The sequence below is a fragment of the Xenopus laevis genome, chromosome 6L, assembly GCF_017654675.1.
Source record: "Xenopus laevis strain J_2021 chromosome 6L, Xenopus_laevis_v10.1, whole genome shotgun sequence".
In the NCBI taxonomy this organism is placed as follows: domain Eukaryota; kingdom Metazoa; phylum Chordata; class Amphibia; order Anura; family Pipidae; genus Xenopus; species Xenopus laevis.
The window spans coordinates 161,438,616-161,465,728 of record NC_054381.1 but is presented as its reverse complement, the minus strand read 5'-3'; the positions used below and the strand labels follow the sequence as shown (position 1 = coordinate 161,465,728).

Below are 27,113 nucleotides of genomic sequence, written 5' to 3'. Positions count from 1 at the left end.
TTGTAGAACTTTGTTCTGGTGCTTCTCACCTCTCATGTGCCCCATTGTTTGCAGACCTCCAGCTGCTATTTAAGGGGTTGTTAGGGCAGGGCTTGTGGGGGTTGATGGCCGTAATGGAACATGAAGTATATTGGGGGGATTTTCTAGTTTTTTCTTTCCTGTTGCTACTGGTGAAAACACTAGAATTGTGCACATTTGATTCTAATTGCACTTGTATAGAGAAAGTATCACTGTGACTGGTGATATTACATGAGATTTACAGAAAGTGTTGGAATCAGTCCCCCGTGTGTCCAGCCTCATAGACTTCACTCATTGCTTTTTGGAAGCGGCTGCACATGTCCAGCACAGTCTGTAGTCTGAATAATAAGCGCAGGGAAAACAAATGCTACACTTGTAGGGATGGGGTTCAATAAGAACGCAGTGGGGTGCCATGTGTCTCTCACACCTCCATATACACCCTCAGTCTGGACCAATCAGATGTGAGAGCTGGTCGGGACTAGATTCCTGATTGGTGGCACATTAACACCCCGACACTTGGAGACACAGTCCTGACGTAGCCGGGAATACTGGGAACACTGGGCCGCACGTCTCTGCTGGGAATATTATCTCTGCTTCTTCTTGCCACCGGCTTGGGTTGCACTCGGCACAATTCCCTGGTGTTGCTAAAACTGGGTCTTTGCTGAAAGAGTGTCCCTGGTCTTACGTAAGCCCCCAACTGCCACTTCAACTGACTGCCCACGTCTTTCTTCAGGCTCAGCCCTTCCCTAGCGCTGGGGTGAAACACTCGGATCATTACCATTCTCTTTCCTTGGGACATATTGGTCATCTCCACAATCACTTATCTGTAGCACCTTCAACTATAACTCCCAGTCCTGTCCCAGTGCATCACAGCAACAGTACTGGAGTCAACTCATTTACTACTTACACCTATAGTGTCATTTCATCTGTTTCATCCTATCTGATCCCCATTGTAAGCAGCAGTCCTGCCCTGCTTTATGGCAGCTGAGATTCTAGCTATCTGTATAACAGAACATTCTGTCCCAGTGGCTGCACAGATCCTATCTGATCCCCATTGTAAGCAACAGTCCTGTCCTGCTTTATGGCAGCTGAGATTCTAGCTATCTGTATAACAGAACATTCTGTCCCAGTGGCTGCACAGATCCTATCTGATCCCCATTGTAAGCAACAGTCCTGTCCTGCTTTATGGCAGCTGAGATTCTAGCTATCTGTATAACAGAACATTCTGTCCCAGTGGCTGCACAGATCCTATCTGATCCCCATTGTAAGCAGCAGTCCTGTCCTGCTTTATGGCAGCTGAGATTCTAGCTATCTGTATAACGGAACATTCTGTCCCAGTGGCTGCACAGATCCTATCTGATCCCCATTGTAAGCAGCAGTCCTGTCCTGCTTTATGGCAGCTGAGATTCTAGCTATCTGTATAACAGAACATTCTGTCCCAGTGGCTGCACAGATCCTATCTGATCCCCATTGTAAGCAGCAGTCCTGTCCTGCTTTATGGCAGCTGAGATTCTAGCTATCTGTATAACAGAACATTCTGTCCCAGTGGCTGCACAGATCCTATCTGATCCCCATTGTAAGCAGCAGTCCTGTCCTGCTTTATGGCAGCTGAGATTCTAGCTATCTGTATAACAGAGCATTCTGTCCCAGTGGCTGCACAGATCCTATCTGATCCCCATTGTAAGCAGCAGTCCTGTCCTGCTTTATGGCAGCTGAGATTCTAGCTATCTGTATAACAGAACATTCTGTCCCAGTGGCTGCACAGATCCTATCTGATCCCCATTGTAAGCAGCAGTCCTGTCCCGCTTTATATTAATGGATAATGGATAATGTCACAGCACTCAGATTATTTCTTAAAGGGAAAGTCCACCCCAAAATAAAAATGTGCCTAATAAAAGAAAACCTAATTCTAAGCAATATATATATATATGTGTGTGTATATGTATTGCTATTGAAAACAGAGTTTCCCTGTCACTTTCCATTCCCTGCACTGCTGGTTCAGACTGTTGATACAATGTAAGACAAGGCAGCCGATTAACAGACCCGTCATTGCTGGGGAACCAAGACTTTTGCAACATTGTTTAAAAAGTAACAACCAGGAGTTAAGCAGATGCTGCTTTTAATAGCAAACGTTTTTATAAATAACTTTCAAAGCACTGACAATTTTCAATAAGCGTATTTTGGAAATAGTTTTCTTTTATTAGGGAATTTTTTTGTATTGGGTTTGACTTGACCTTTAACCCCATTCTATTTACATTCTCCTCGGTGCATTAAGGGTTAAGCCCACTATATCCAATTCCAAAACCAGTTGCATCGTTTCCCAAAGGCCCGAGGTTTCCCGAGGTCACCTCCGACCCCCTCTTTCTTGCCCAAACTCCTGCACATGAGAAATCAGAAGCCGAAATCGTGTTCCCGTGTGTCTCATTGAGATTCCAGTGTTTCTGCTCCGGAGCTTGTAGTTCCGGCACCCCCCCCCCCCCCCGTGCTGTCAATACAGAGATTTATTACCTGGCGCCAGCGCATGGGGGAATGAGAAATATCAAACACTGGCAGACTCTCAATTACTTGTCACACCGGGGGGCAAGTTCTCCCTCGGTCGCCCCACTGCCTGACGGCGTTTGCTAATTGGTGGATAGATGCGCCGTGCGTTACGTGGAGCTGTCAGTCAGACATTAACCAGCTGCTTATTGGAAACAAATTGTGACTCCTCATTCATATTCATGGGGGTCCCCCATCTATATATCTGTCTGTAGCGCTCAGTCTGTGTCTGACCATCGGCCCTTTATCCAGTCCAATGTTACCCCAGTGCAGGACAATCACATGATGCTGGAGACCTGGGAGTCAGTGGCGTGCAGCCCTCCCTCCTCACAATCCTCTTTTCACCTTTGGTCCATTTTTGGAATCATTTTATGGATCTTATTGGAGTGATATTGAGCTGCAATTCTTACATGTTGCCCCTGGCATTTTCCTTCATTACCAAACTGTCGTTACACAGGGAGTCTATATTTCCAGATAGAGGCCTGAGCAGAACCAATTTGATTTCAAAGACCCACAGCCCGATCCACAACCTGCTGACAACCATTAAACAGGAAGTGACATCATCAGAAGTGGGCGGGGATAGAAACAAATGTAAATAAAATATGTAAAGGAGTAAAATTTGTTATAAAGAAGACCCGCCCCCCAGACCCGCCAACTCACATCTTCTCCAGCACCCAAAATTTATATGCGGAGGTTGCCTGATTTTTTGTGGGTGCCTGACCCCCTGCAGGACTCTATTTCCAGCCATACGGCAGCTGCTAACAATTATTAGGGGAACATAACAGCCAATCAACAACGGGTCAAAATTACCGGGATATTACCCCCGTTCCCAGGGCACAAATTGCCATTTTTAAAGAAAAATATTTTTCTTTAAAAATGGCAGTGCAACAGCTGTATCCATAATGTGCAGCCATTGCTTCCATGTCAGGCCCCCAGGTAGGAGATAGACTTTTATTCTATATCTGCCATTGGAGGGATGGGGCTGCTGTGCAGTTGGGGGGATACGTCAGTCCTGTTTTGTGACTGCTTTGGTGCCCCTTTAATTTAAACAGAGCCATTTCTCTCTACACTGCGTTATGCCAAGCCATGAATGGGCCCTTCCAGATCTGACATTCCAGGTGGTTACTGTGATCAGTGACTCTAGCAACTAGAGGGCCCAATGGTTTATGAAGCTAGATTGTTATTCTTTATTCATGTATTTTCTGTTTAAACGAGAAGGAAAGCTACCGAAGCAGTTTATTGCTAATAGATTAGCCACAATAGTACAAGCTATACGACTATATTTATTCTGTAGAATGCTTTACCATATCTGAGTAACCAGCTCTAGAAGCGCTGTCTGTTTGTTTAGGATTTCAGCTGCCATATTAGCTTGGTGTGACATCACTTCCGCCCTGAGTCTCCCCCTGTTCCCTTATAGCTCTGGGCTCAGATTACAGCATGGAGGGGAGAGGAGCAAACTGAGCATGCTCAAGCCCTAGCCCTGGAGGTTTAAGTTAAAAACAGTTAGTCTGATACAGAAGCCCATGAGTACACAATAGAAGGAAAGAAATGTGCTGTTTCTTTTGACAGAGGACTCAGAGCAGCATTATTTTGAGGGTTTATTGGTGTATTTATATAGACCTTTCTGATAAAGCTTACTTAATTTTAGCCTTTACTTCTCCTTTAAGCCACTTGCTGGTTACAGTGAAAGTTTCTGACCCGGAAGAGGAAAACAGAATTTCTCTGCTGTCAGTGACGGGCGAGTTGGGGAGAGACAGGTTAAGCGTCGGGGGGATAGATGTCCCTTGTACAATAATTATAAATCCCGTGTGTTGCTTGAGTGAGTTTCCAGCGACTGGGATCTCAATCTTCCCCCTAATAGGCCTGTGACAGTCTGCGGCAGCAGCACAGGGGCGACACATTGTCATTAAACAGCAGGTAGCGGGGAACGCCGGGAGTGGGGGGCCTTCAAGCCCAGAGAACAGCGACTTTTTGACAGCAGTTATTTGTCACTGGCGGCTACCCAGACGTGTCACACGGCAATCCGGACGGCTGCTTAAAGTGACTTATTGCCCCTGTCTGAGGCTCGCCATTGTGATTTGATAATCACTAAATGTTTGTCAAAGATGAATTCGCTCCCCGATTCACTGCCGAGAGCCGGGACACCAAATGAAAAGCCCATTTGGATTAAAGGACTCGTGGGGAAAAAAGGAGTGAAATATGGAAGAAAGGAGTGAAATATGGAAGAAAGGAGTGAAATATGGAATAAAGGAGTGATAAATGGAAGAAAGGAGTGAAATATGGAAGAAAGGAGTGGAATATGGAAGAAAGGAGTGATAAATGGAAGAAAGGAGTGATAATTGAAAGAAAGGAGTGATAATTGAAAGAAAGGAGTGAAATATGGAAGAAAGGAGTGAAATATGGAAGAAAGGAGTGATAAATGGAAGAAAGGAGTGATAATTGAAAGAAAGGAGTGATAAATGGAAGAAAGGAGTGATAATTGAAAGAAAGGAGTGAAATATGGAAGAAAGGAGTGAAATATGGAAGAAAGGAGTGATAAATGGAAGAAAGGAGTGAAATATGGAAGAAAGGAGTGATAAATGGAAGAAAGGAGTGAAATATGGAAGAAAGGAGTGATAAATGGAAGAAAGGAGTGATAAATGGAAGAAAGGAGGGAAATATGGAAGAAAGGAGTGATAAATGGAAAAAAGGAGTGATAAATGGAAGAAAGGAGTGATAATTGGAAGAAAGGAGTGATAATTGAAAGAAAGGAGTGATAAATGGAAGAAAGGAGTGATAAATGGAAGAAAGGAGTGATAATTGAAAGAAAGGAGTGAAATATGGAAGAAAGGAGTGATAAATGGATGAAAGGAGGGAAATATGGAAGAAAGGAGGGAAATATGGAAGAAAAGAGTGAAATATGGAAGAAAGGAGTGAAATATGGAAGAAAGGAGTGATAAATGGAAGAAAGGAGTGAAATATGGAAGAAAGGAGTGATAAATGGAAGAAAGGAGTGAAATATGGAAGAAAGGAGTGAAATATGGAAGAAAGGAGTGAAATATGGAAGAAAGGAGTGAAATATGGAAGAAAGGAATGAAATATGGAAGAAAGGAATGAAATATGGAAGAAAGGAGTGAAATATGGAAGAAAGGAGTGAAATATGGAAGAAAGGAGTGATAAATGGAAGAAAGGAGTGAAATATGGAAGAAAGGAGTGAAATATGGAAGAAAGGAGTGAAATATGGAAGAAAGGAGTGAAATATGGAAGAAAGGAGTGAAATATGGAAGAAAGGAGTGATAAATGGAAGAAAGGAGTGATAATTGAAAGAAAGGAGTGATAATTGAAAGAAAGGAGTGAAATATGGAAGAAAGGAGTGATAAATGGAAGAAAGGAGTGAAATATGGAAGAAAGGAATGAAATATGGAAGAAAGGAGTGAAATATGGAAGAAAGGAGTGAAATATGAAAGAAAGGAGTGAAATATGAAAGAAAGGAGTGATAAATGGAAGAAAGGAGTGATAAATGGAAGAAAGGAGTGATAAATGGAAGAAAGGAGTGATAAATGGAAGAAAGGAGTGATAATTGAAAGAAAGGAGTGATAATTGAAAGAAAGGAGTGATAATTGAAAGAAAGGAGTGATAATTGAAAGAAAGGAGTGATAATTGAAAGAAAGGAGTGATAATTGAAAGAAAGGAGTGATAATTGAAAGAAAGGAGTGATAATTGAAAGAAAGGAGTGATAATTGAAAGAAAGGAGTGATAATTGAAAGAAAGGAGTGATAAATGGAAGAAAGGAGTGATAAATGGAAGAAAGGAGTGAAATATGAAAGAAAGGAGTGCAATATGGAAGAAAGGAGTGATAAATGGAAGAAAGGAGTGATAATTGAAAGAAAGGAGTGATAATTGAAAGAAAGGAGTGATAAATGGAAGAAAGGAGTGATAAATGGAAGAAAGGAGTGATAAATGGAAGAAAGGAGTGATAAATGGAAGAAAGGAGTGATAATTGAAAGAAAGGAGTGATAATTGAAAGAAAGGAGTGATAATTGAAAGAAAGGAGTGATAATTGAAAGAAAGGAGTGATAATTGAAAGAAAGGAGTGATAATTGAAAGAAAGGAGTGATAATTGAAAGAAAGGAGTGATAATTGAAAGAAAGGAGTGAAATATGAAAGAAAGGAGTGAAATATGGAAGAAAGGAGTGATAAATGGAAGAAAGGAGTGAAATATGGAAGAAAGGAGTGAAATATGGAAGAAAGGAGTGAAATATGAAAGAAAGGAGTGAAATATGAAAGAAAGGAGTGAAATATGAAAGAAAGGAGTGATAAATGGAAGAAAGGAGTGATAAATGGAAGAAAGGAGTGATAAATGGAAGAAAGGAGTGATAATTGAAAGAAAGGAGTGATAATTGAAAGAAAGGAGTGATAATTGAAAGAAAGGAGTGATAATTGAAAGAAAGGAGTGATAATTGAAAGAAAGGAGTGATAAATGGAAGAAAGGAGTGATAAATGGAAGAAAGGAGTGAAAAATGGAAGAAAGGAGTGAAATATGAAAGAAAGGAGTGAAATATGGAAGAAAGGAGTGATAATTGAAAGAAAGGAGTGATAATTGAAAGAAAGGAGTGATAATTGAAAGAAAGGAGTGATAATTGAAAGAAAGGAATGAAATATGGAAGAAAGGAGTGAAATATGGAAGAAAGGAGTGATAAATGGAAGAAAGGAGTGATAATTGAAAGAAAGGAGTGATAATTGAAAGAAAGGAGTGAAATATGGAAGAAAGGAGTGAAATATGGAAGAAAGGAGTGAAATATGGAAGAAAGGAGTGAAATATGGAAGAAAGGAGTGAAATATGGAATACGTCTGGAAGACAAGTGTTATGGAGACCGGGCTCAGTAATCCTGCTGTGTGTGTGGCTCCCGGGCATCTGGCCCAGGCTTGTAAAGCTTTGCTAACTGCATCCATACCTCCCAACTGTCCAGTTTTTCACGGGACAGTCCTGATTTTGACAGCTCAGCCCGCAGTCCTGGATTGTTACTGAAATGTCCCAAATTTCTCTTTGATCTCCTGCACTGAACAGCCAGAAAAAGATACAAAGTTTCTAAGTTAATTGGCTTTAGGCAGAGAGCCCAGAATACATGGCAAGTGCACTTGTAACAATTTAAGATAAGCAAAGAAACATTTGTAACAATTTGAGATAATCAGGTCTCTTGGGGTAACTTTAACTTGCAGTTTGAAGGGAAATTAACCTTCATTCGTAATACTGTAATAACACATAAAAACTACAGAAATGTGTTCAAACTTTCATAACTTGCCAAATTTTGTAAAATGAACATGGTAATTATGTCCCTCTTTCTATTTACAAAATGTTGGTAGGTATGAGGTGTAAAGCATGGAGTAATCCAGGGGTGCACGAGTTATTGGGATGAGAAATAATGGCACATGGGGGGATTGCCAGCAGGTCGGTATCATTTTGCCCAACTAAATCCGTGCTCTCCTGGGCACTCCAGTGTCATTGATCATGGACTGAAATAAGAGCCGGTGGAAATAGGTTTTGAACAACAAAATGTAACAAAATAACTGCCTTTTGCACAAATCCTGCATGTAGTGAGACATGATGTCTGGTGAGTTTAATAGAGTGAGCTCTAATACATCTTCTAGGAAAGGATCTAACTGTCAATGATTATCTGACACCCAACTGCTGCATGAAGACACAATGAGGAGGAATAGTGAAGATAAACTTGAATATTTCAGAAGTGGTGCAGAATATTTAATAAATTGATTGTGTTCAGAAAGTTTCATATTTGAGTATGCCGACGTTTATATTAAATTGTAATTTTCGCTATAGTTCCCCTTTAAGGGGTTAAGGCACAGTTGGAAGTTTCATGTTTTGATTGGTCCAGCTGAGCGTCGCAGGGGTGGGTAGTGATACAGGTATGTGTCTGTATAATGATACTCATGCCTCCAATCCCTTCCTGTAACTGGCCTGGCTGAGCATTCTGGGAGTTTAGCAGCAGCAGGAGAGACCTCATTGCTGGATAGTGATTCTCAGCCTAAAAGCAGCAACTGTCAGTATTGGCTGGCAGGGAATGCTGGGATCTGTAGCCTCTACTATATCATGTATTCCTTATGTTCCCTTTCAGCCTCCCTCCATTCATTCCACCTCTACTGGGAGGCTGTTCCATGTATCTTTCCCCCTTTAGCACTTGTTATCATGTACTGTACTCATCCCAATACCCCTGCTGGGAGGCTGTTCCCTGTATTTACCCCTATCTATAAAGCAGCTTCCCCCTCCAATTCATTTACTGTAGTGTCTGTCCAGTCCAAGCCTTTAACCCTTTGTAGCAGCTCCAGATCAGTCAGTCTTGCTGGCAGTATGAGCTGGCAGTTGCACTTGTACCAGGCTCTGCTTCCCTGATTGGTTGTGCCCCTCATACAGAGTAAAGTGCCCACTCAGCACTGCAGGGACCATGGGGCTCTGATAAATTCCTGCCTATACCCCCCCAGATATCACGCAAGCAGTTTTCTCTCCGCCCGATCCCTCTGTCCTCCTTCCACAGCGGCAGTAAAGTTTTTAATTAGGAAAGCTAATGAGATCGATTAGTCATTAGCGCTGACCCCTGGCCTTGCGCTCCAACACTCTGAATAACCCGAGTGTGTGTGTAATAAGCACAAAGTGTTTGGTCTGAGGGAGAAACTCCACCAGGAATTCACATGGACAACGAAATATCACAACTCCCGGGAGGAATAATGAAAGGGATTTATGCAGCTTCCTACCTTAATAATATCACTATCTGCCCACAACCTTCCAGCCAGCAGTGCTGTAAGGAAACCTCCCTGTCCTAATAATACCTGTATATGTAGTCAGAGTGCTGCCATATTGATTCCCTTAGACAGTACAGTATGAGGGTATAGCTTATTGTGTGCCCAGAACATTCCTTCTCTGTATATTTGTATTTATACATATGGGAGGAGGGAGGTGCCATATTGATTCCCTTAGTCAGTACAGTATGAGGGTATAGCTTATTGTGTGCCCAGAACATTCCTTCTCTGTATATTTGTATTTATACATATGGGAGGAGGAGGTGCCATATTGGTTCCCTTAGACAGTACAGTATGAGGGTATAGCTTATTGTGTGCCCAGAACATTACTTCTCTGTATATTTGTATTTATACATATGGGAGGAGGAGGTGCCATATTGATTCCCTTAGACAGTACAGTATGAGGGTATAGCTTATTGTGTGCCCAGAACATTCCTTCTCTGTATATTTGTATTTATACATATGGGAGGAGGAGGTGCCATATTGATTCCCTTAGACAGTACAGAATGAGGGTATAGCTTATTGTGTGCCCAGAACATTCCTTCTCTGTATATTTGTATTTATACATATGGGAGGAGGAGGTGCCATATTGATTCCCTTAGACAGTACAGTATGAGGGTATAGCTTATTGTGTGCCCAGAACATTCCTTCTCTGTATATTTGTATTTATACATATGGGAGGAGGGAGGTGCCATATTGATTCCCTTCGACAGTACAGTATGAGGGTATAGCTTATTGTGTGCCCAGAACATTCCTTCTCTGTATATTTGTATTTATACATATGGGAGGAGGAGGTGCCATATTGGTTCCCTTAGACAGTACAGTATGAGGGTATAGCTTATTGTGTGCCCAGAACATTCCTTCTCTGTATATTTGTATTTATACATATGGGAGGAGGGAGGTGCCATATTGATTCCCTTAGACAGTACAGTATGAGGGTATAGCTTATTGTGTGCCCAGAACATTCCTTCTCTGTATATTTGTATTTATACATATGGGAGGAGGAGGTGCCATATTGATTCCCTTAGACAGTACAGTATGAGGGTATAGCTTATTGTGTGCCCAGAACATTCCTTCTCTGTATATTTGTATTTATACATATGGGAGGAGGAGGTGCCATATTGATTCCCTTAGACAGTACAGAATGAGGGTATAGCTTATTGTGTGCCCAGAACATTCCTTCTCTGTATATTTGTATTTATACATATGGGAGGAGGGAGGTGCCATATTGATTCCCTTCGACAGTACAGTATGAGGGTATAGCTTATTGTGTGCCCAGAACATTCCTTCTCTGTATATTTGTATTTATACATATGGGTAGGGGGTGCCCAGAACATGATACCTGCTTGTGAGTGTTCATTGTGTTTCCTTGCTTACCCAGGGACCCCCTCCCCAGTCCTGAGGAGCCCGCCTTCCAGCCGAGTAATAAAGACCAGATACAGGATTGTGAAGAAAAATGCTTCTGCTCTGCATCCGGTGTCACCATTTTCCCCATTCAGCCCTTCCCTCTCCTGGAGGAGTCGGTAAGTCCTTTATTATCCACAAGCCATTGCAGTGTGACCAAATGCAAGTCAGGATTTTGTTTGTTCCGTTGTTCATGATAAGCTGTTAAACTACAACTCTCAGTACCAGGAGGGGAGTGTACAACCCAAGCAGTGGGCTATAATGGAATAGTCAGTTGGCAGTTCCATGTACAGGACCAGCAAGTCTGATACTCAAGCAATGGAGCCGACTAGAACTGAAATTACGAAAAGTAATAATGGCCACACCCATATCTCTTGTACTGAAAGGCAATAGGGTAATGGCCTCTCTCTCCCCCTGTGTTGGTCAGCCCAGATGACAGTTGCAGAGCCCTTGTACAAGACTAAATGCATTTCAGTACCATGGACAAGGGTCCCTGGTGCTGAAATGCATTAGGGGTAATGGCCTCACCACTGTCCCTGGTGCTGAAATGCATTAGGGGTAATGGCCTGTCCCTGGTGCTGAAATGCATTAGGGGTAATGGCCTCACCCTTGTCCCTGGTGCTGAAATGCATTAGGGGTAATGGCCTCACCCCTGTCCCTGGTGCTGAAATACATTAGGGGTAATGGCCTCACCCCTGTCCCTGGTGCTGAAATGCATTAGGGGTAATGGCCTCACCCCTGTCCCTGGTGCTGAAATGCATTAGGGGTAATGGCCTCACCCCTGTCCCTGGTGCTGAAATGCATTAGGGGTAAAGGCCTCACCCCTGTCCCTGGTGCTGAAATGTATTAGGGGTAATGGCCTCACCCCTGTCCCTGGTGCTGAAATGTATTAGGGGTAATGGCCTCACCCCTGTCCCTGGAGCATTGGGGGTAATGGCCTCACCCCTGTCCCTGGAGCATTAGGGGTAATGGCCTGTCCCTGGTGCTGAAGTCAATAAAAAGTCTTTTTGTACAAAATAGTGGAATAAAGTACAAAACATTGCCCTTTGGGCTGTATACTTGAAGTGTATAAAGACACAATGAAAATTATTTTATGAAACCCAAAACATTTGTCCCCTGAAATATCTCTTATTTATGTTTTAACCTACGCTGGAGGGAAGACATTTGTGTTGTTTTCCCTATTTGTGTTCATATCAATATAAGGACATGCGACCCCTGCACAGCTGGACCCAAATCAACTGATACCAGAGACTGGGCTCATAAAATTCATCAGGACCTGCCTCAGCCCTAAACAGACTGTTTTCTATCTGAGCCCTGGAGTGATGAAATCTATCCCACAGACACGGGTAGTTCTAGTAGTAGGGATGCACCGAATCCACTATTTGAGATTCGGCCGAATCCTTCGCGAAAGATTCGACCGAATACCAAACCAAATCCGTGCCCTAATTTGCATATGCAAATTAGGGGCAGGAAAGGGAAAAAGTGGGAAAAAAATCTTTGTTTGTGACGAAAAGTCACATGATTCCCTACCTGCCCCTAATTTACATATGCAAATTAGGATTCGGATTCGGCCGAATCCTTGTCAGGCCGAACCGAATCCTAATTTGCATATGTAAATTAGGGTCTGAAAAAGGCCGAATCCTGGCAGAATCCCGAACTGAATCCTGGATTCGGTGCTTTCCTATCTAGTAGTGGTTCATGCCGACTTGTATTTATCCCCTGACGCAACCCAAAAACACTGCTCATGTGACTGAACTGGATTTCCCAGCTGTCTCTTTGGGGAAACATAACATATACATATGTATACCACTAATGCAGTGCTCTCTATTCATTCCTGTGTGTGTATGTATATATATATATATATATATATATATATATATATATATATATATATATATATATATATATATATATATATATATATATATATATATATATATATATATATATATATATATAAAGCCCAGGGTCTGCTTGTGCATGAAGCACGGCTGTCCAACTAGGGGCCCGCTGGCTGCATGTGGCCCTCCGCAGGATTTTTATGGCCCTCTGCCTGCTTAAACGATAAGTAAACTTTAAAATAAGTGAATGTAAAATTGATGAGGGGGCTATTCTAACCACTTTTGTATTTTACATTCATTATTTATTTTCTTTTTATTCCAAGATATTAAGGGATACATGTACTGTTAATATGAATGAATTTTGTTACAACAGCGCCACCTGCTGGTCAGTTTCCCACCAGTCTGACCAGCAAGTAGTCAAGGAAGTTGTCAGGAGAAAGAAAGAGACTGATGTTCTTCTGCTTAGGAAAGATGTGAGAAAGGTTTCTAATTTTATTCCTAAGCAGAAGAACATCAGCCTCTTTCTTTCTCCTGACAACTTCCTTGACTACTTGCTGGTCAGACTGGTGGGAAACTGACCACAGACTTCACTGTGGAACATCATTTTAAATGTTTTCATTTTAAGATTTTTTTAATTTAAAGGGGAAACAGTATGTCTGTATTTCCAGCTCCTCTTCGCTGGTTCCCTGTGACCAGTATGGAGGTCTGACTCCGCCCATAACTGTTAAGCAGTAACTTGGGGGAAAACAACCAACCAGCAGTTCCCTTTAATGTCCATGTGCTGCTCGAGTATAAGCGCTATCTGATTGGTTGCTATGGGCTATTGCTACATACTGTACTCACTGTCCATATTACTTAGTAGCATACTCATAGTAAGGCCACTATCACCCCGTGTTGCACCTTCCATTAAACCCCCTCTCAGTTAATTCCCTGTGTCCTTTCCCATCAGATCTGCCAGAGCTTTTGAATATATTCCCTCCGTTTCTCTCCCAAACGAGCCCATGGGTTTCAGCCTATTCCCTCGCAGGAAATAGATAAAAGTATATTTTAAATTAATTTTACGGCGCTTTTTTGTAATATTTTTGTTTTAAATAGATTTACAAGCAGCCCGGGAGCCATTCCTGCAAATTTATGAAGATAATTTTCACTCTGTGGATAAGGTTGAATTTACACCTGCTATTTCCATATTAATTCAGCAGCCTAAGTGGATGTAATTTTCTTCCGTTCTCCTATCTAGCGAGCTCGGCCTTTCCTAATGCAATTTCCCCCTCCGTAAATCACCATGATCAGGAGTCATGATCAAGTTAAATTAACTTAAATTAATTTACTTAATAAGAGTTCCAGATCATTGTGAACGAGCTGAAGATTTATTGATACTCGTCCCTCTCCGCCCTGCTAGTCTGTGCTAAGCTGCATGAACTGCTGTCTGTGACTTCTGAATGCCTTTGCGCTATGGAGATGATGCTTCTTCTTGCATAAACACTACATTCTCATGTCTGGTAAAGGCTCTTGTACTGTGCCTGAAGTAGACCATGTTCTATGTTTCTCTTATTAATATGATAGAATAGGGCAGTAGTTGTTGGACTTTTATTGGTTCAAACTCCCCTCTGGGGACCAACTTTAGTTCAGGGCCCTCTCCACACCAGATTTCAGATACAGTAAAGCTTACTGTACTAGCCATTGATCAGTAAATGAAAATCATTTGAACTCCTGGAAGTCCAGCTTCATCAATGAAGCTGGACTTTCAGGAGTTATACCCAAATCTCACATCTCTTCCAAATAGTTGACTTGAACACCTTCTTGGTATTATGGTGTCCTCCCACAAACAAGGGAAGAGGGTGGTTCTGTTTCCAAGGATTCCAAAAGGTTGACACCTTCTTAATATTATGGTGATTCCATAACCAAGAGCTCCCTTTATGTGATTCCTACAAGTTAACTTGGATGACCTTCTTCGTATAAAGGTGGCATCAAATAACCAAGGAAAGACGGACTTCTCTTATGTGATTCCTACCGGTTGACTTGGTGACTGATCTTCTAAGTATTGACGTGTCATCAAATAACTATGGAAATAGCGGGCTTCCCTTATGAGATTTCTGCAGGTTGACTTTATGACCTCCTTAGTATTAAGGTGCGGTCAAGGAAAGAGAGGGGTTCCCTTTGCGATTACTCCTACAGGTTGACTTGGCGATCTTAGTACGATTGGTCATCACATAACCACGGAAAGACAATTCAGTGCCATACTGTAACCAAGGAAAGAGAGGGGGTCCCTTATGTGATTTCTACAGGTAGATTTGATGGCCTTCTTAGTATAAAGGTTTCATCAAAACACCAAGGAAAGTGTGGGCTTCCCTTATGAGATTTCTGCAGGTTGACTTGATGACCTTCTCTGTATTAAGTTGTGATCCCATAACCAAGGAAAGAAAAAAATTCAAAAAAAAATTTTTTTTTTTGAATTTTTTTTTTTTTTTGAATGACCTTCTCTGTATTAAGTTGTGATCCCATAACCAAGGAAAGAGAGTGGTTCTCTTTGCAATGACTCTTAAGCTGGCCATAGATGTTGAGATTTTTAAAAGATCAGATCCTGATCGTGAGACCACGATCTTCTCAGAACGATCGTACGATCGTACGAATCTACCATCAACTAAAAAGACCAATTTACCAGGAAAACAAAGGGGAGCTGCCTGCTTGGCCCTGCAAACATAGAGAGATTGCACTGGGACCGACAAAGATTTTTTGACCTGGCCGATCAATTTCCCGACAGATGTCGGACGAAAAATCGTAAGATGTACGATCGTTCGAATACCACTAACCGCACGATAATTTCGAAGGATCGGTCGGGCTTCCCTAAAATCGGTCGTTCGGCAAGAAGAATCGTCGCGTCTATGGGGACCATTAGAGGTTGACTTGGTGACCTTCTTAGTATTAAGGTGTTATCCAATAACCAAGGGCTTCCTTTATGTGATTCCTACAGGTTGACTTTGTCAAGTAACCATGGAAAGAGTGGGCTTATTATAAGATTTCTGCAGGTTGACTTGATGACCTTCTTAGTGTTAAGGTTGGATCAAGGAAAGAGAGGGGTTCCCTTTGCGATGACTCCTACAGGTTGATTAGGCAACCTTAGTATTGAGGTGTTATCACATAACCATGAAAGACAGGGGTTCCCTTTGATATGATTCCTACAGGTTGACTTGATGACCATTTAAGTATTCAGGTGTGATCCCATAAGCAAGGGCTACCCTTATGTGATTCCTACAGGTTGACTTGTTGACTGACCTTAGTATTGATGTGTCCTCAAATTACCAAGGAAATTGCTGGCTTCCCTTATGAGATTTCTGCAGGTTGACTTGATGACCTTCTTGGTATTAAGGTGTGATCCCATAACCAAGGAAAGTGAGGGGTTCTCTTTGTGATAGGGATGCACCGAATCCACTATTTTGGATTCGGCCAAACCCCCGAATCCTTCACCAAAGATTCGCCCTGAATACCGAACTGAAAAAAAAGTCATGCGATTTCCCTCCCTGCCCCTAATTTGCATATGCAAATTAGGATTCGGTTCAGACAGCCAGAAAGATTCGGCCGAATCCTGCTGAGAAAGGCAGAATCCTGGCCGAATACCGAACCGAATCCTGGATTCGGTGCATCCCTACTTTGTGATGACTCCTACAGGTTGACTTGGTGATCTTAGTACTTAGGTGTCATCACATAACCATGGAAAGACAGAGGTTCCCTTTGAGATGATTCCTACAGGTTGTCTTGGTGACCTTCTTAGTATTCAGTGTCATTCTGTAAACAAGGAAAGAGAGGGGTTCCCTTATGTAATTCCTACAGTTTGACTGGACCTTCTTAGTATAAAGGTGTTCATCAAGTCACCAAGGAAATAGTTTGCTTCCCTTATGTGATTCCTGCAGGTTGACTTGAATGGCCTTCTTAGTATAAAGGTGTCATCAAATAACCAAGGAAAGAGTGGGCTTCCTTCCCTTATGACATATCTACAGGTTGACTTGATGACCTTCTTTGGTCCAATAACCAAGAAAAGAGAGGGGTTCCCTCATGTGATTCTTACAGATTGACTTGGTGACCTTCTTAGTATTGAGGTGTCATCACATAACCATGCAAAGACAGGGGGTTCGCTTTGTGATGATTCTTAGAGGTTGATTTGATCACCTTCTTAGTATTGAGTGCAATTCTGTATCCCAGGAAAGAGAAGGTCCCCCTTTTACCATGGATTCCTACTATTGCCCCTTGGGCATCATATACCCTTCTACCCTACTACTTCTTTGAGAGCTAGAGCAATGGAACGGGGTTCATCTCATGCACTTTATATCTGGGAAGGGAACATTTGATACATGGCCAACATCATGTTTTACCATGTCCACTGCTGAATTGGGGCCCATGGATCTGCACCCCGGGTCCCAAGATATATTTTATGTAGTATATGAAACCCCTTTTGATAGTGATAAGTTCCTTTGATAGCTGGTTTGCCACCGTATCAAGCTAAATTGGGGTATGACGTCTCTTCTTCCGAATGTCTCTTTCTTCGCTCTCTCCCCGTCGGTGCTTAAACTTTTCCATCTCTCTAATATCCTCATATTCTCGATTACGGCTTCTTCTCTTTTTCTTACATTTTTTTTTTTTTGCTAAATCCGTTTCTGACATGAAAGTCGCTCGTCTTCACGAGATAAGTCCGTGTTCCTTTTCTCTCCGCCTCCCTGTTTAGACCAAGTTGTCACCGGGTTTCTTTATTTTTGCGAGCTGGTGGGGTAATTTGCTCTCTAATAATCTCTGCTCCGCCGTTTGACTGGATGGAAATGTTTAAGCCGTCTTCACGCGCTGACATCTCATTAGGCTGAATGGGAAACATTTCCAGCGAGCAAATGCAGCCGGCACTTACTGACTGCGCTCTATAAGAGGCACATACTAATCTTTTTAATGAGGATATGGTAGATACACAAGTCGTCATTGTTTCACGGGAGCCACTGACATCTGGCTCACTTAATCCGTTTTCTCTTGGCTCACGGCTTGGGGAGTTTGATACAATGTGCTGTCTCTTGTTTGGAATAAACCCACAGATTAATCTCTCCCCGAGTGGCAGCCGCATTCTCGTCCTGTCAACCGGCAAAGAGCAAAATATACTTTTCTTAGCTCCTTCCCTGCTAAAAGCCTAATTGTACATTTAACCCTTTCACTGAGCTCCCTGCTCTTCATTGGTTCCACCACGTCTCAGGGTATAACGTAAAGGTTTGCTGTGTATCATATATAAGGTGCTCTTGCTCAGCGGTATCATATATCCCTTTACTGCCCTTCAGGGGTATCATATATCCCTTGACTGCCCATCAGGGTTATCATATATCCCTTTACTGCCCTTCAGCTGTATCATATATCCCACTACTGTCCATCAGGGGTATCATATATCCCTTTACTGCCCTTCAGGGGTATCATATATCCCTTTACTGCCCTTCAGGGGTATCATATATCCCTTTACTGCCCTTCAAGGGTATCATATATCCCTTTACTGCCCTTCAGAGGTATCATATATCCCTTTACTGCCCTTCAGCTGTATCATATATCCCACTACTGCCCTTCAGGGGTATCATATATCCCTTTACTGCCCTTCAGGGGTATCATATATCCCTTTACTGCCCTTCAGGGGTATCATATATCCCTTTACTGCCCTTCAGGGGTATCATATATCCCTTTACTGCCTTTGGGTGAATTGAGTAACAATATGTGGATCAGTTTATTTCTCCCACAGGTGTATGATATTTCCCTTTACTGACCCTCAGGTGAATCTTGTATCGTTTTTCTGCTCGGAGGTTTATCATTTATCCTTTTACTGCCTGTGTGTGTACTTTTCCTGGGTGGGGGTTTATGTGTTGTTGTGCTGTGGGATAAGAGAGGGTGGGTGGGGGTATATGGAGTGGGATGGGATAGAGAAAGTGCAGTTGGAGTGTGTTGTTGGGGGTCCATGTGTATTTTTGGTATGTTCACTTGTGTTTATGGAATCTGGGGAATGTAGGTCCGTGTTTTCCTCCCCTCGGTTGCTGGCCCCCCGTTTGGGTTTCCCATCCTAACAATGACAAAGTGTTTATTAGTGGACGTGTAACATCTGGTGCAGAAGAAGTGGAGCATTGTGCACTTTGCACGTCTCCAGCTGGTGCACGTCACACGCCGGTTATCGGATCACATGATCACGTCACGCTAATTTGGGCGCATTTCACAGCCAATGTTCATCTCTATCCAGTTATCCACAGCCATTCCTTGTGCCGACTGCGGCAGCTGGATGTGTTTGTGGTTAAAAATATGAAGGAATTGTCTTATTATAGGAGTGCAGAGGAATTAGCAGGTAGGAGGAGCCCATGCTGACCTCAATTGGCCAGTCACTAACTTAAAGGGGATGTTCACCTTAAATTGAAATTGTATGATGTAGAGTGGGATACCCTGAGACAATTATTTTGATTTTTTATTTTGAAAATATTTTGAAAATATTTTATTTGATTTTCATATTTTGATTTTTTATTCAGCAGTTCTCCACTTTGCAGATTCAGCATCTGGTTGCTGGGGTCCAAATTCCCCTAGCAACCATGCATTGATTTGAATAAGAGACTGGAATATGAATAGGAGAGGCCTGAATAGAAAGAGGAGGAATAAAAAGTAGCAACAACAATAAATCTGTATTCTTACAGAGCATTTGTTTGTAGATGGGGTCAGTGACCCCCATTTGAAAGCTGGAAAGAGTCCAAAGACCAAGGAAAATAAATAATGAAGACCAAATGAAAAGTTTCTTAGAATGAGCCATTCTACAACATACTAAAAGTTAACTTAAAGTTGAACCACCCATTTAAGTTTTGTCCAAAAGTCCAGGTTTTCTTAATTGTACCCCACCCTGTCCTTATAAGAGGAGGGGTGCACCCTAAAATAATCATCTTGGCTAAACAGGTTGCTAATATGCCAGTCCCTAGCAACATGTCCACTGACAGATCCCAAACTGACAATTCACAGAACTAACAATAAGTCAATAATTAAAACCCAGCACTAAATGAAATAATCAGCACGTTGCCCTGGAATATGGAAGCGGCCCAGCGACTGTTTCACGGAGTCGCCCCCTGCGTTTCTTCTGCTCGTTTGCACTTCCCCTGACCTTAATTTGACTTGACTAATTTAATTATTGCGGAAGAGGCTAAAAGGTAAAACAAGTGATAATGAGAAGAAGATGTTATACAATAATAATCGCACCCAGAGGTGTTGGCGAGAAATGTTGTCAGCTAAAGGGAGCGGCGTAATTATGATTTGCCCCTTGACTTGCGACCCGTGGGGGGGGGGGGGGGAGTTGAGCTGAAATTTGCATATTGGCATGGGGGCAATTCAGTCTCTGCTGCAACTTGGGTAATGCCCTTGTAGCTTCTTCTATACAGATTGTCATTGTGCTGCAACTTATTAAACCCTTGGGAGTTTATTTCCCAGACTTTGGTCTAAGTCCTAAAGCCGAGACTGCAGCGGCATCACCAGTGGCATTTCTGCTTGGAACATTAATGCTTTATAGCAGTGTGCCCAAACTCACAGCTCTGTCCCCTATATATATATACATATATACTTATATATATATATATATATATATATATATATATATATATATATATATATATATATATATATATATATATATATATATAAGCTTCAGCATACTGAACTAAGAAACTTTCTAAATACAATCAATTAAATATTCTGTACTGTTTCTGAATAATCAAGTTTATCTTCTCTATTCCTCTCTCAGCATCTGTTTCTCTTCATTCTGTCTTCATGCAGCAGTTGGGTGTCAGATATTCACTGACAGTTAGATCCAATATATCTTATAGGGGGGCTCCTTTTGTCTAGAAGATGTATTAGAGGTCACTCTATTAAACTCACCAGACATCATGTCTCTCTACATGCAGGATTTGTGCAAAAGGCAGTTATTTTGTTACATTTTGTTTGTACTGGAATCAGTTATTTGAGTGAGCTCTATTACATCTGCTAGGAAAGGAGCCCCCCTATAAGATATATTGGATCAGTGAATATCTGACACCCAACTGCTGCATGAAGACAGAATGAAGAGAAACAGATGCTGAGAGAGGAATAGTGAAGATAAACTTGATTATTTCAAAAACAATGCAGAGTATTTAATTGATTTTATTTACAAAGTTTCTTACTTCAGTATGATGAAGCTTATATTACATTTTCCTTTTTGCGATAGTTCCCCTTTAAAGCCGAGACTGCAACGGGCATAACCAGTGGCATTTCTGCTTGTAACATTAATACTGACAGTTGGATGTATTAGAGGTCACTCTATTAAATCACCAGTCATCATGTCTCTCTACATGCAGAATTTGTGCAGTCATTTTGTTAGATTTTGTTTGTACTGGAATCAGTTATTTGAGTGAACTCTAATACATTTGCTAGGAAAGGAGCCCCCCTATAAGATATATTGGATCTGTCAGTGAATATCTGACACCCAACTGCTGCATGAAGAGAGAATGAAGAGAAACAGATGCTGAGAGAGGAATAGCGAAGATAAACTTGATTATTTCAGAAACAATGCAGAATATTTAATTGATTGTATTTACAAAGTGTCTTATTTCAGTATGATGAGGCTTATATTACATTTTCCTTTTTGCGATCGTTCCCCTTTAAAGCAGAGACTGCCGCGGGCATTATCAGTGTCATTAATGCTTTATAGCAGTGTAGATTATTAACAGAGTGGGAACTAGGGGAGCAGAATGAGCAGCCAAACAACACAAGGGGGTAAGTTAATTGAGCTTTTTTTTATTTAGTTCCCCTTTAAGACGAATAGCCCCTGTTGTGGCTTGTGTGGAAGTGGTGCCCTGTAGTATTATTAGTATTATTATTATTTTTTATGACTTAAATACTGTTTCCATTATTTTTCTTTCAAATCTATAATAGACCCAAACAAAGAGCCTTGTGCCGGGTGCTACTTGGGTGCCGTGCGGGTGAAACAAACAGACGGGGCCCTGCGAGTAACAATGAGACACTTTATATTTGGTGCATGTGCCAAGCCCAGTGACCTTCCCTGCCCAGGAAACCAGAGACCTGTGTGACGGGGGGGGGCAGTGTTTTTTCCCCTATTTGCCCGTTTTGGAGAGGGTGAGTCCAGATGTGTGCAGCAGTTGCCTGGGGCTGAAAGTGGTCAGTCTCTCTCTGGGAGGCACCCGAATATTCTGAGGTCAAATGAGGTGCCATGTGCCAATCTCACTGCTGGGAGCCAGTGTCATCCTATAGGCACAACTAGACTCACACATCCATCAAGTGCAACATTATATAACTTGTCTAACTGTCAGTTGATCCAGAGGAAGGCGAAAACCCCTCTGAACCCTCCTGGATCAACTTGTACTATGAGCTCTCTCCCATATCCCTGTATTCCCTCACTTGCTAAACACCATCCAACCCCTTCTTATACCTATCTAATGTATCAGCCTGTACCCCTGATTCACTTCCCAGCTCTCCCTTTAACACCCCTTTCCCTCCTCTAATCTCATTGGCTCCCTCCTGTCTGCTGGGAGGAGCTACTGGTGAATAAAGCAGCGTACCCTTCCTTGTACCTATCTAATGTATCAGCCTGTACCCCTGATTCACTTCCCAGCTCTCCCTGTAACACCCCTTTCCCTCCTCTAATCTCATTGGCTCCCTCCTGTCTGCTGGGAGGAGCTACTGGTGAATAAAGCAGCGTACCCTTCCTTGTACCTATCTAATGTATCAGCCTGTACCACTGATTCACTTCCCAGCTCTCCCTGTAACACCCCTTTCCCTCCTCTAATCTCATTGGCTCCCTCCTGTCTGCTGGGAGGAGCTACTGGTGAATAAAGCATCCGACCCTTCCTTGTACCTATCTAATGTATCAGCCTGTACCCCTGATTCACTTCCCAGCTCTCCCTGTAACACCCCTTTCCCTCCTCTAATCTCATTGGCTCCCTCCTGTCTGCTGGGAGGAGCTACTGGTGAATAAAGCATCTGACCCTTCCTTGTACCTATCTAATGTATCAGCCTGTACCCCTGATTCACTTCTCAGCTCTCCCTGTAACACCCCTTTCCCTCCTCTAATCTCATTGGCTCCCTCCTGTCTCCTGGGAGGAGCTACTGGTGAATAAAGCATCCGACCCTTCCTTGTACCTATCTAATGTATCAGCCTGTACCCCTGATTCACTTCCCAGCTCTCCCTGTAACATCCCTTTCCCTCCTCTAATCTCATTGGCTCCCTCCTGTCTGCTGGGAGGAGCTACTGGTGAATAAAGCATCCGACCCTTCCTTGTACCTATCTAATGTATCAGCCTGTACCACTGATTCACTTCCCAGCTCTCCCTGTAACACCCCTTTCCCTCCTCTAATCTCATTGGCTCCCTCCTGTCTGCTGGGAGGAGCTACTGGTGAATAAAGCATCCAACCCTTCCTTGTACCTATCTAATGTATCAGCCTGTACAACTGATTCACTTCCCAGCTCTCCCTGTAACACCCCTTTTCCTCCTCTAATCTCATTGGCTCCCTCCTGTCTGCTGGGAGGAGCTACTGGTGAATAAAGCATCCGACCCTTCCTTGTACCTATCTAATGTATCAGCCTGTACCACTGATTCACTTCCCAGCTCTCCCTGTAACACCCCTTTTTCTCCTGTAATCTCATTGGCTCCCTCCTGTCTGCTGGGAGGAGCTACTGGTGAATAAAGCATCCGACCCTTCCTTGTACCTATCTAATGTATCAGCCTGTACCCCTGATTCACTTCCCAGCTCTCCCTGAAACCCCCCTTTCCCTCCTCTAATCTCATTGGCTCCCTCCTGTCTGCTGGGAGGAGCTACTGGTGAATAAAGCATCCGACCCTTCCTTGTACCTATCTAATGTATCAGCCTGTACCCCTGATTCACTTCCCAGCTCTCCCTGTAACACCCCTTTCCCTCCTCTAATCTCATTGGCTCCCTCCTGTCTGCTAGGAGGAGCTACTGGTGAATAAAGCATCCGACCCTTCCTTGTACCTATCTAATGTATCAGCCTGTACCACTGATTCACTTCCCAGCTCTCCCTGTAACACCCCTTTCCCTCCTCAAATCTCATTGGCTTCCTCCTGTCTGCTGGGAGGAGCTACTGGTGAATAAAGCATCCGACCCTTCCTTGTACCTATCTAATGTATCCGCCTGTACCACTGATTCAGGGAGACAATTCCACATCTTCACAGCTCTCACTGTAACAAACCCCTTCCCAATATTTAGCCGGAACCTCCTTCCTTCTAATGGGAATGGGTGGAGAATGCCTGGTGGAGTCCTAGTAGCAAGTGCTGGATTGTGCCCTCTCAGATCAGTAGTTGTGCTCCTTGTCTTTGCACTGACTTGTCCTCTTTGTCTGTTATCCATGTGCTCCACAGTCTTATGTGCAGGTGTTTATGGGAAATCCTGTAGTAATTGTGCAGCAGTGATAGTAAGTGTATACCCTATACGCAGCTTGTTAGCCCCAGGCCCTTCTTTGCTCTTTCTTCCCATCCTCCCTGCTGCCCAGGCTTCATTCATCTCTGTCTGCTGCTGAGTCTATAGCCTGGTGTTGGCTGCTCATGAGCTCCTGTTGTTGGCCTCCTTGGCTATTTCATCCTAGTTGACATCATTTTTTTCTTTTATAGGCCCAAAATAAGATGATATTTACAGTGCAATCTGCTGGGGATCTGATAAATCTGTACTCTGCACCTTGTGCTCGGGACATCTCTTGTGCTCGGGACATCTCTTGCACCAGATCTCTAGTGCTCGGTGAAAAGCGCAAGAGATGTCCCGAGCACAAGAGATGTTTTTCCAGAACTGTTCTGGCTTTTTTAGATGTTTTTTAGCAAAGTCCAATGTAGCCTTTGTATTGTTGGTGCTTATGAGTGGCTTGTACCTTGCAGTGCCCCCTCTGTATTTACTTTCATTCAGTCTTCTCTTTATGGTAGACTTGGATATGGAGACTCTTCCTCCTGGAGACTGTTCTTCACTTGTTTGGCTCTTGTGAAGGGCTTTCTCTTCCCCATGGAAATGATTCTGAGATCATCCACCACTGTTGTCTTCCGTGGACGTCCAGGTCTTTTTGTGTTGCTGAATTCACCAGTGATTTCTTTCTTTCTCACCATGTACCAAACTGGAGATTTTTCTCAGATATTTTTTTTAATGTTTTTGCAGCTTAAGAAGGACTTGTTTCACCTGCATGGAGAGCTCCTTTGTCCTCATGTCTGTTCCACATACACCCCCCCCCCTCAAATCAACTCCAGGGCTTTTATCTGCTTCATTGATAATAACCAAGGAATTGCCTCACCTGCCCATGAAATAGACTTTGACTCAATTGTACAATTACTTGTGAGCCCCTGAAATGAAGTGATTGTGTTAAAAAAAGGCTTTATTTCCTCACATTTTTATGAATCTTTTTGTTCAACCCACTGAATTAAAGCTGAAAGTCTGCAGTTCAACTGCATCTGAGTTGTTTCATTTAATATTCATTGTGGTCATGTACAGAACCAAAATTAGAAATAAGATGTCTCTGTCCAAATATTTATGGACATAACTGTGTGTGTGTATATATATATATTATACAGGAAATAGTATACAGGAAATAGTATACAGGAAACAGTATACAGGAAACAGTATACAGGAAACAGTATACAGGAAACAGTATACAGGAAACAGTATACAGGAAACAGTATATAGTATACAATATGTAGGAAAAAGTATACAGTAAACAGTATATAGTATACAGTATACAACAAATAGTATATAGTGTACAGTGTACAGTAAATAGTGTACATTATATAGTGTACAGTATATAGTATACAGTAAATAGTATACAGTAACTAGTGTACAGTAACTAGTGTACAGTAACTAGTGTACAGTATATAGTGTACAGTATATAGTGTACAGTATATAGTGTACAGTATATAGTGTACAGTATATAGTGTACAGTATATAGTGTACAGTATATAGTGTACAGTATATAGTGTACAGTATATAGTGTACAGTATACAGTGTATAGTATACAGTAAATAGTATACAGTAAATAGTATACAGTAAATAGTATACAGTAAATAGTATACAGTAAATAGTATACAGTAAATAGTATACAGTAAATAGTATACAGTAAATAGTATACAGTATATAGTATACAGTATACAGTAAATAGTATACAGTAAATAGTATACAGTAAATAGTGTACAGTATATAGTGTACAGTATACAGTAAATAGTGTACAGTAAATAGTGTACAGTAAATAGTGTACAGTAAATAGTGTACAGTAAATAGTGTACAGTAAATAGTGTACAGTAAATAGTGTACAGTAAATAGTATACAGTAAATAGTATACAGTAAATAGTATACAGTAAATAGTATACAGTAAATAGTATACAGTAAATAGTATACAGTAAATAGTATACAGTAAATAGTATACAGTAAATAGTATACAGTATATAGTATACAGTATACAGTAAATAGTATACAGTAAATAGTATACAGTAAATAGTATACAGTAAATAGTATACAGTAAATAGTGTACAGTAAATAGTGTACAGTAAATAGTGTACAGTAAATAGTGTACAGTAAATAGTGTACAGTAAATAGTGTACAGTAAATAGTGTACAGTAAATAGTGTACAGTATATAGTATACAGTATATAGTATACAGTATACAGTAAATAGTATACAGTAAATAGTATACAGTAAATAGTATACAGTAAATAGTATACAGTAAATAGTATACAGTAAATAGTATACAGTAAATAGTATACAGTAAATAGTATACAGTAAATAGTATACAGCTGCTGGGCTGCATCTCCCTCATTTCCAGTGACAGGCGCAGGCTGCTCGGCCATTATTCTTCCTCTCTATTTAATGTTCCCTGAATCATTTACCTTTGGATTTGTATCATTGTAAAATGCTGTTTGTTTGTTTTTTGGGGGATCAGTGACCCCATTAAACAGAAATCAGTGACTGGGCGGCAATATATTTCATAGTTATCGTCATTTATATTTATTTTCTAGCCCTCTCCTGTTCTTTCTGTTCTGCACTACTCAAGCTGCAGCGAGGTTGCTAGGATCTTTAACCATAGCAACCAGGCAGCTGATAGCTTCTCCTGTTGTCAACTGTTCCCCAAAATGAATCAAGGTGCACCTTTTCCCTTTATTTTGTGTGTAGAGTAAACACATGAGAAGATTAACCTTGAGCTGGGGCAGCACCTGTCATCAGCCCCACACCAGCCGCCTGCATATCCGTTCTCAGCCCCAACCCCCCGGTATCATTTTATTGGAGATAAAAATACTCGGAGTCCTCATTGTCCTTCGGGGAGGAAAGAATATGTCATCACCCTGTAGGAGCCATGCTTGCCATTTGCTAAGGACATTGGCTGGATTCCATGTACCTCCATAAAGCCCCTCGCTGATACCCCAACTTGCCCCGGGGGTTAATAATTGCTGTAAAATCTCTTCTCTACTTCTCATAAACTGATGCGAAGACGCAAGATTTCTATCTTATCCACAACTCCCTG

General features: G+C 41.9%; 1 protein-coding gene across 2 annotated transcripts in view; it reads left to right on the top strand.

Moving 5' to 3' along the window:
- Positions 1 to 10,630: 10,630 nt before the first annotated feature.
- zc3h3.L (zinc finger CCCH-type containing 3 L homeolog) overlaps positions 10,631 to 27,113 on the top strand; it is an 81,989-nt gene continuing 65,506 nt past the window's right edge. For both annotated transcript variants that reach the window (XR_001936229.2, XM_018268317.2), the window contains exon 1: positions 10,631 to 10,868. Coding sequence is in view for 1 of the 2 variants with exons in the window: in XM_018268317.2 (XP_018123806.1) it covers positions 10,681 to 10,868 (188 nt within the window). In the remaining variant the exon portion in view is untranslated. The remainder of the gene's footprint in view (positions 10,869 to 27,113) is intronic.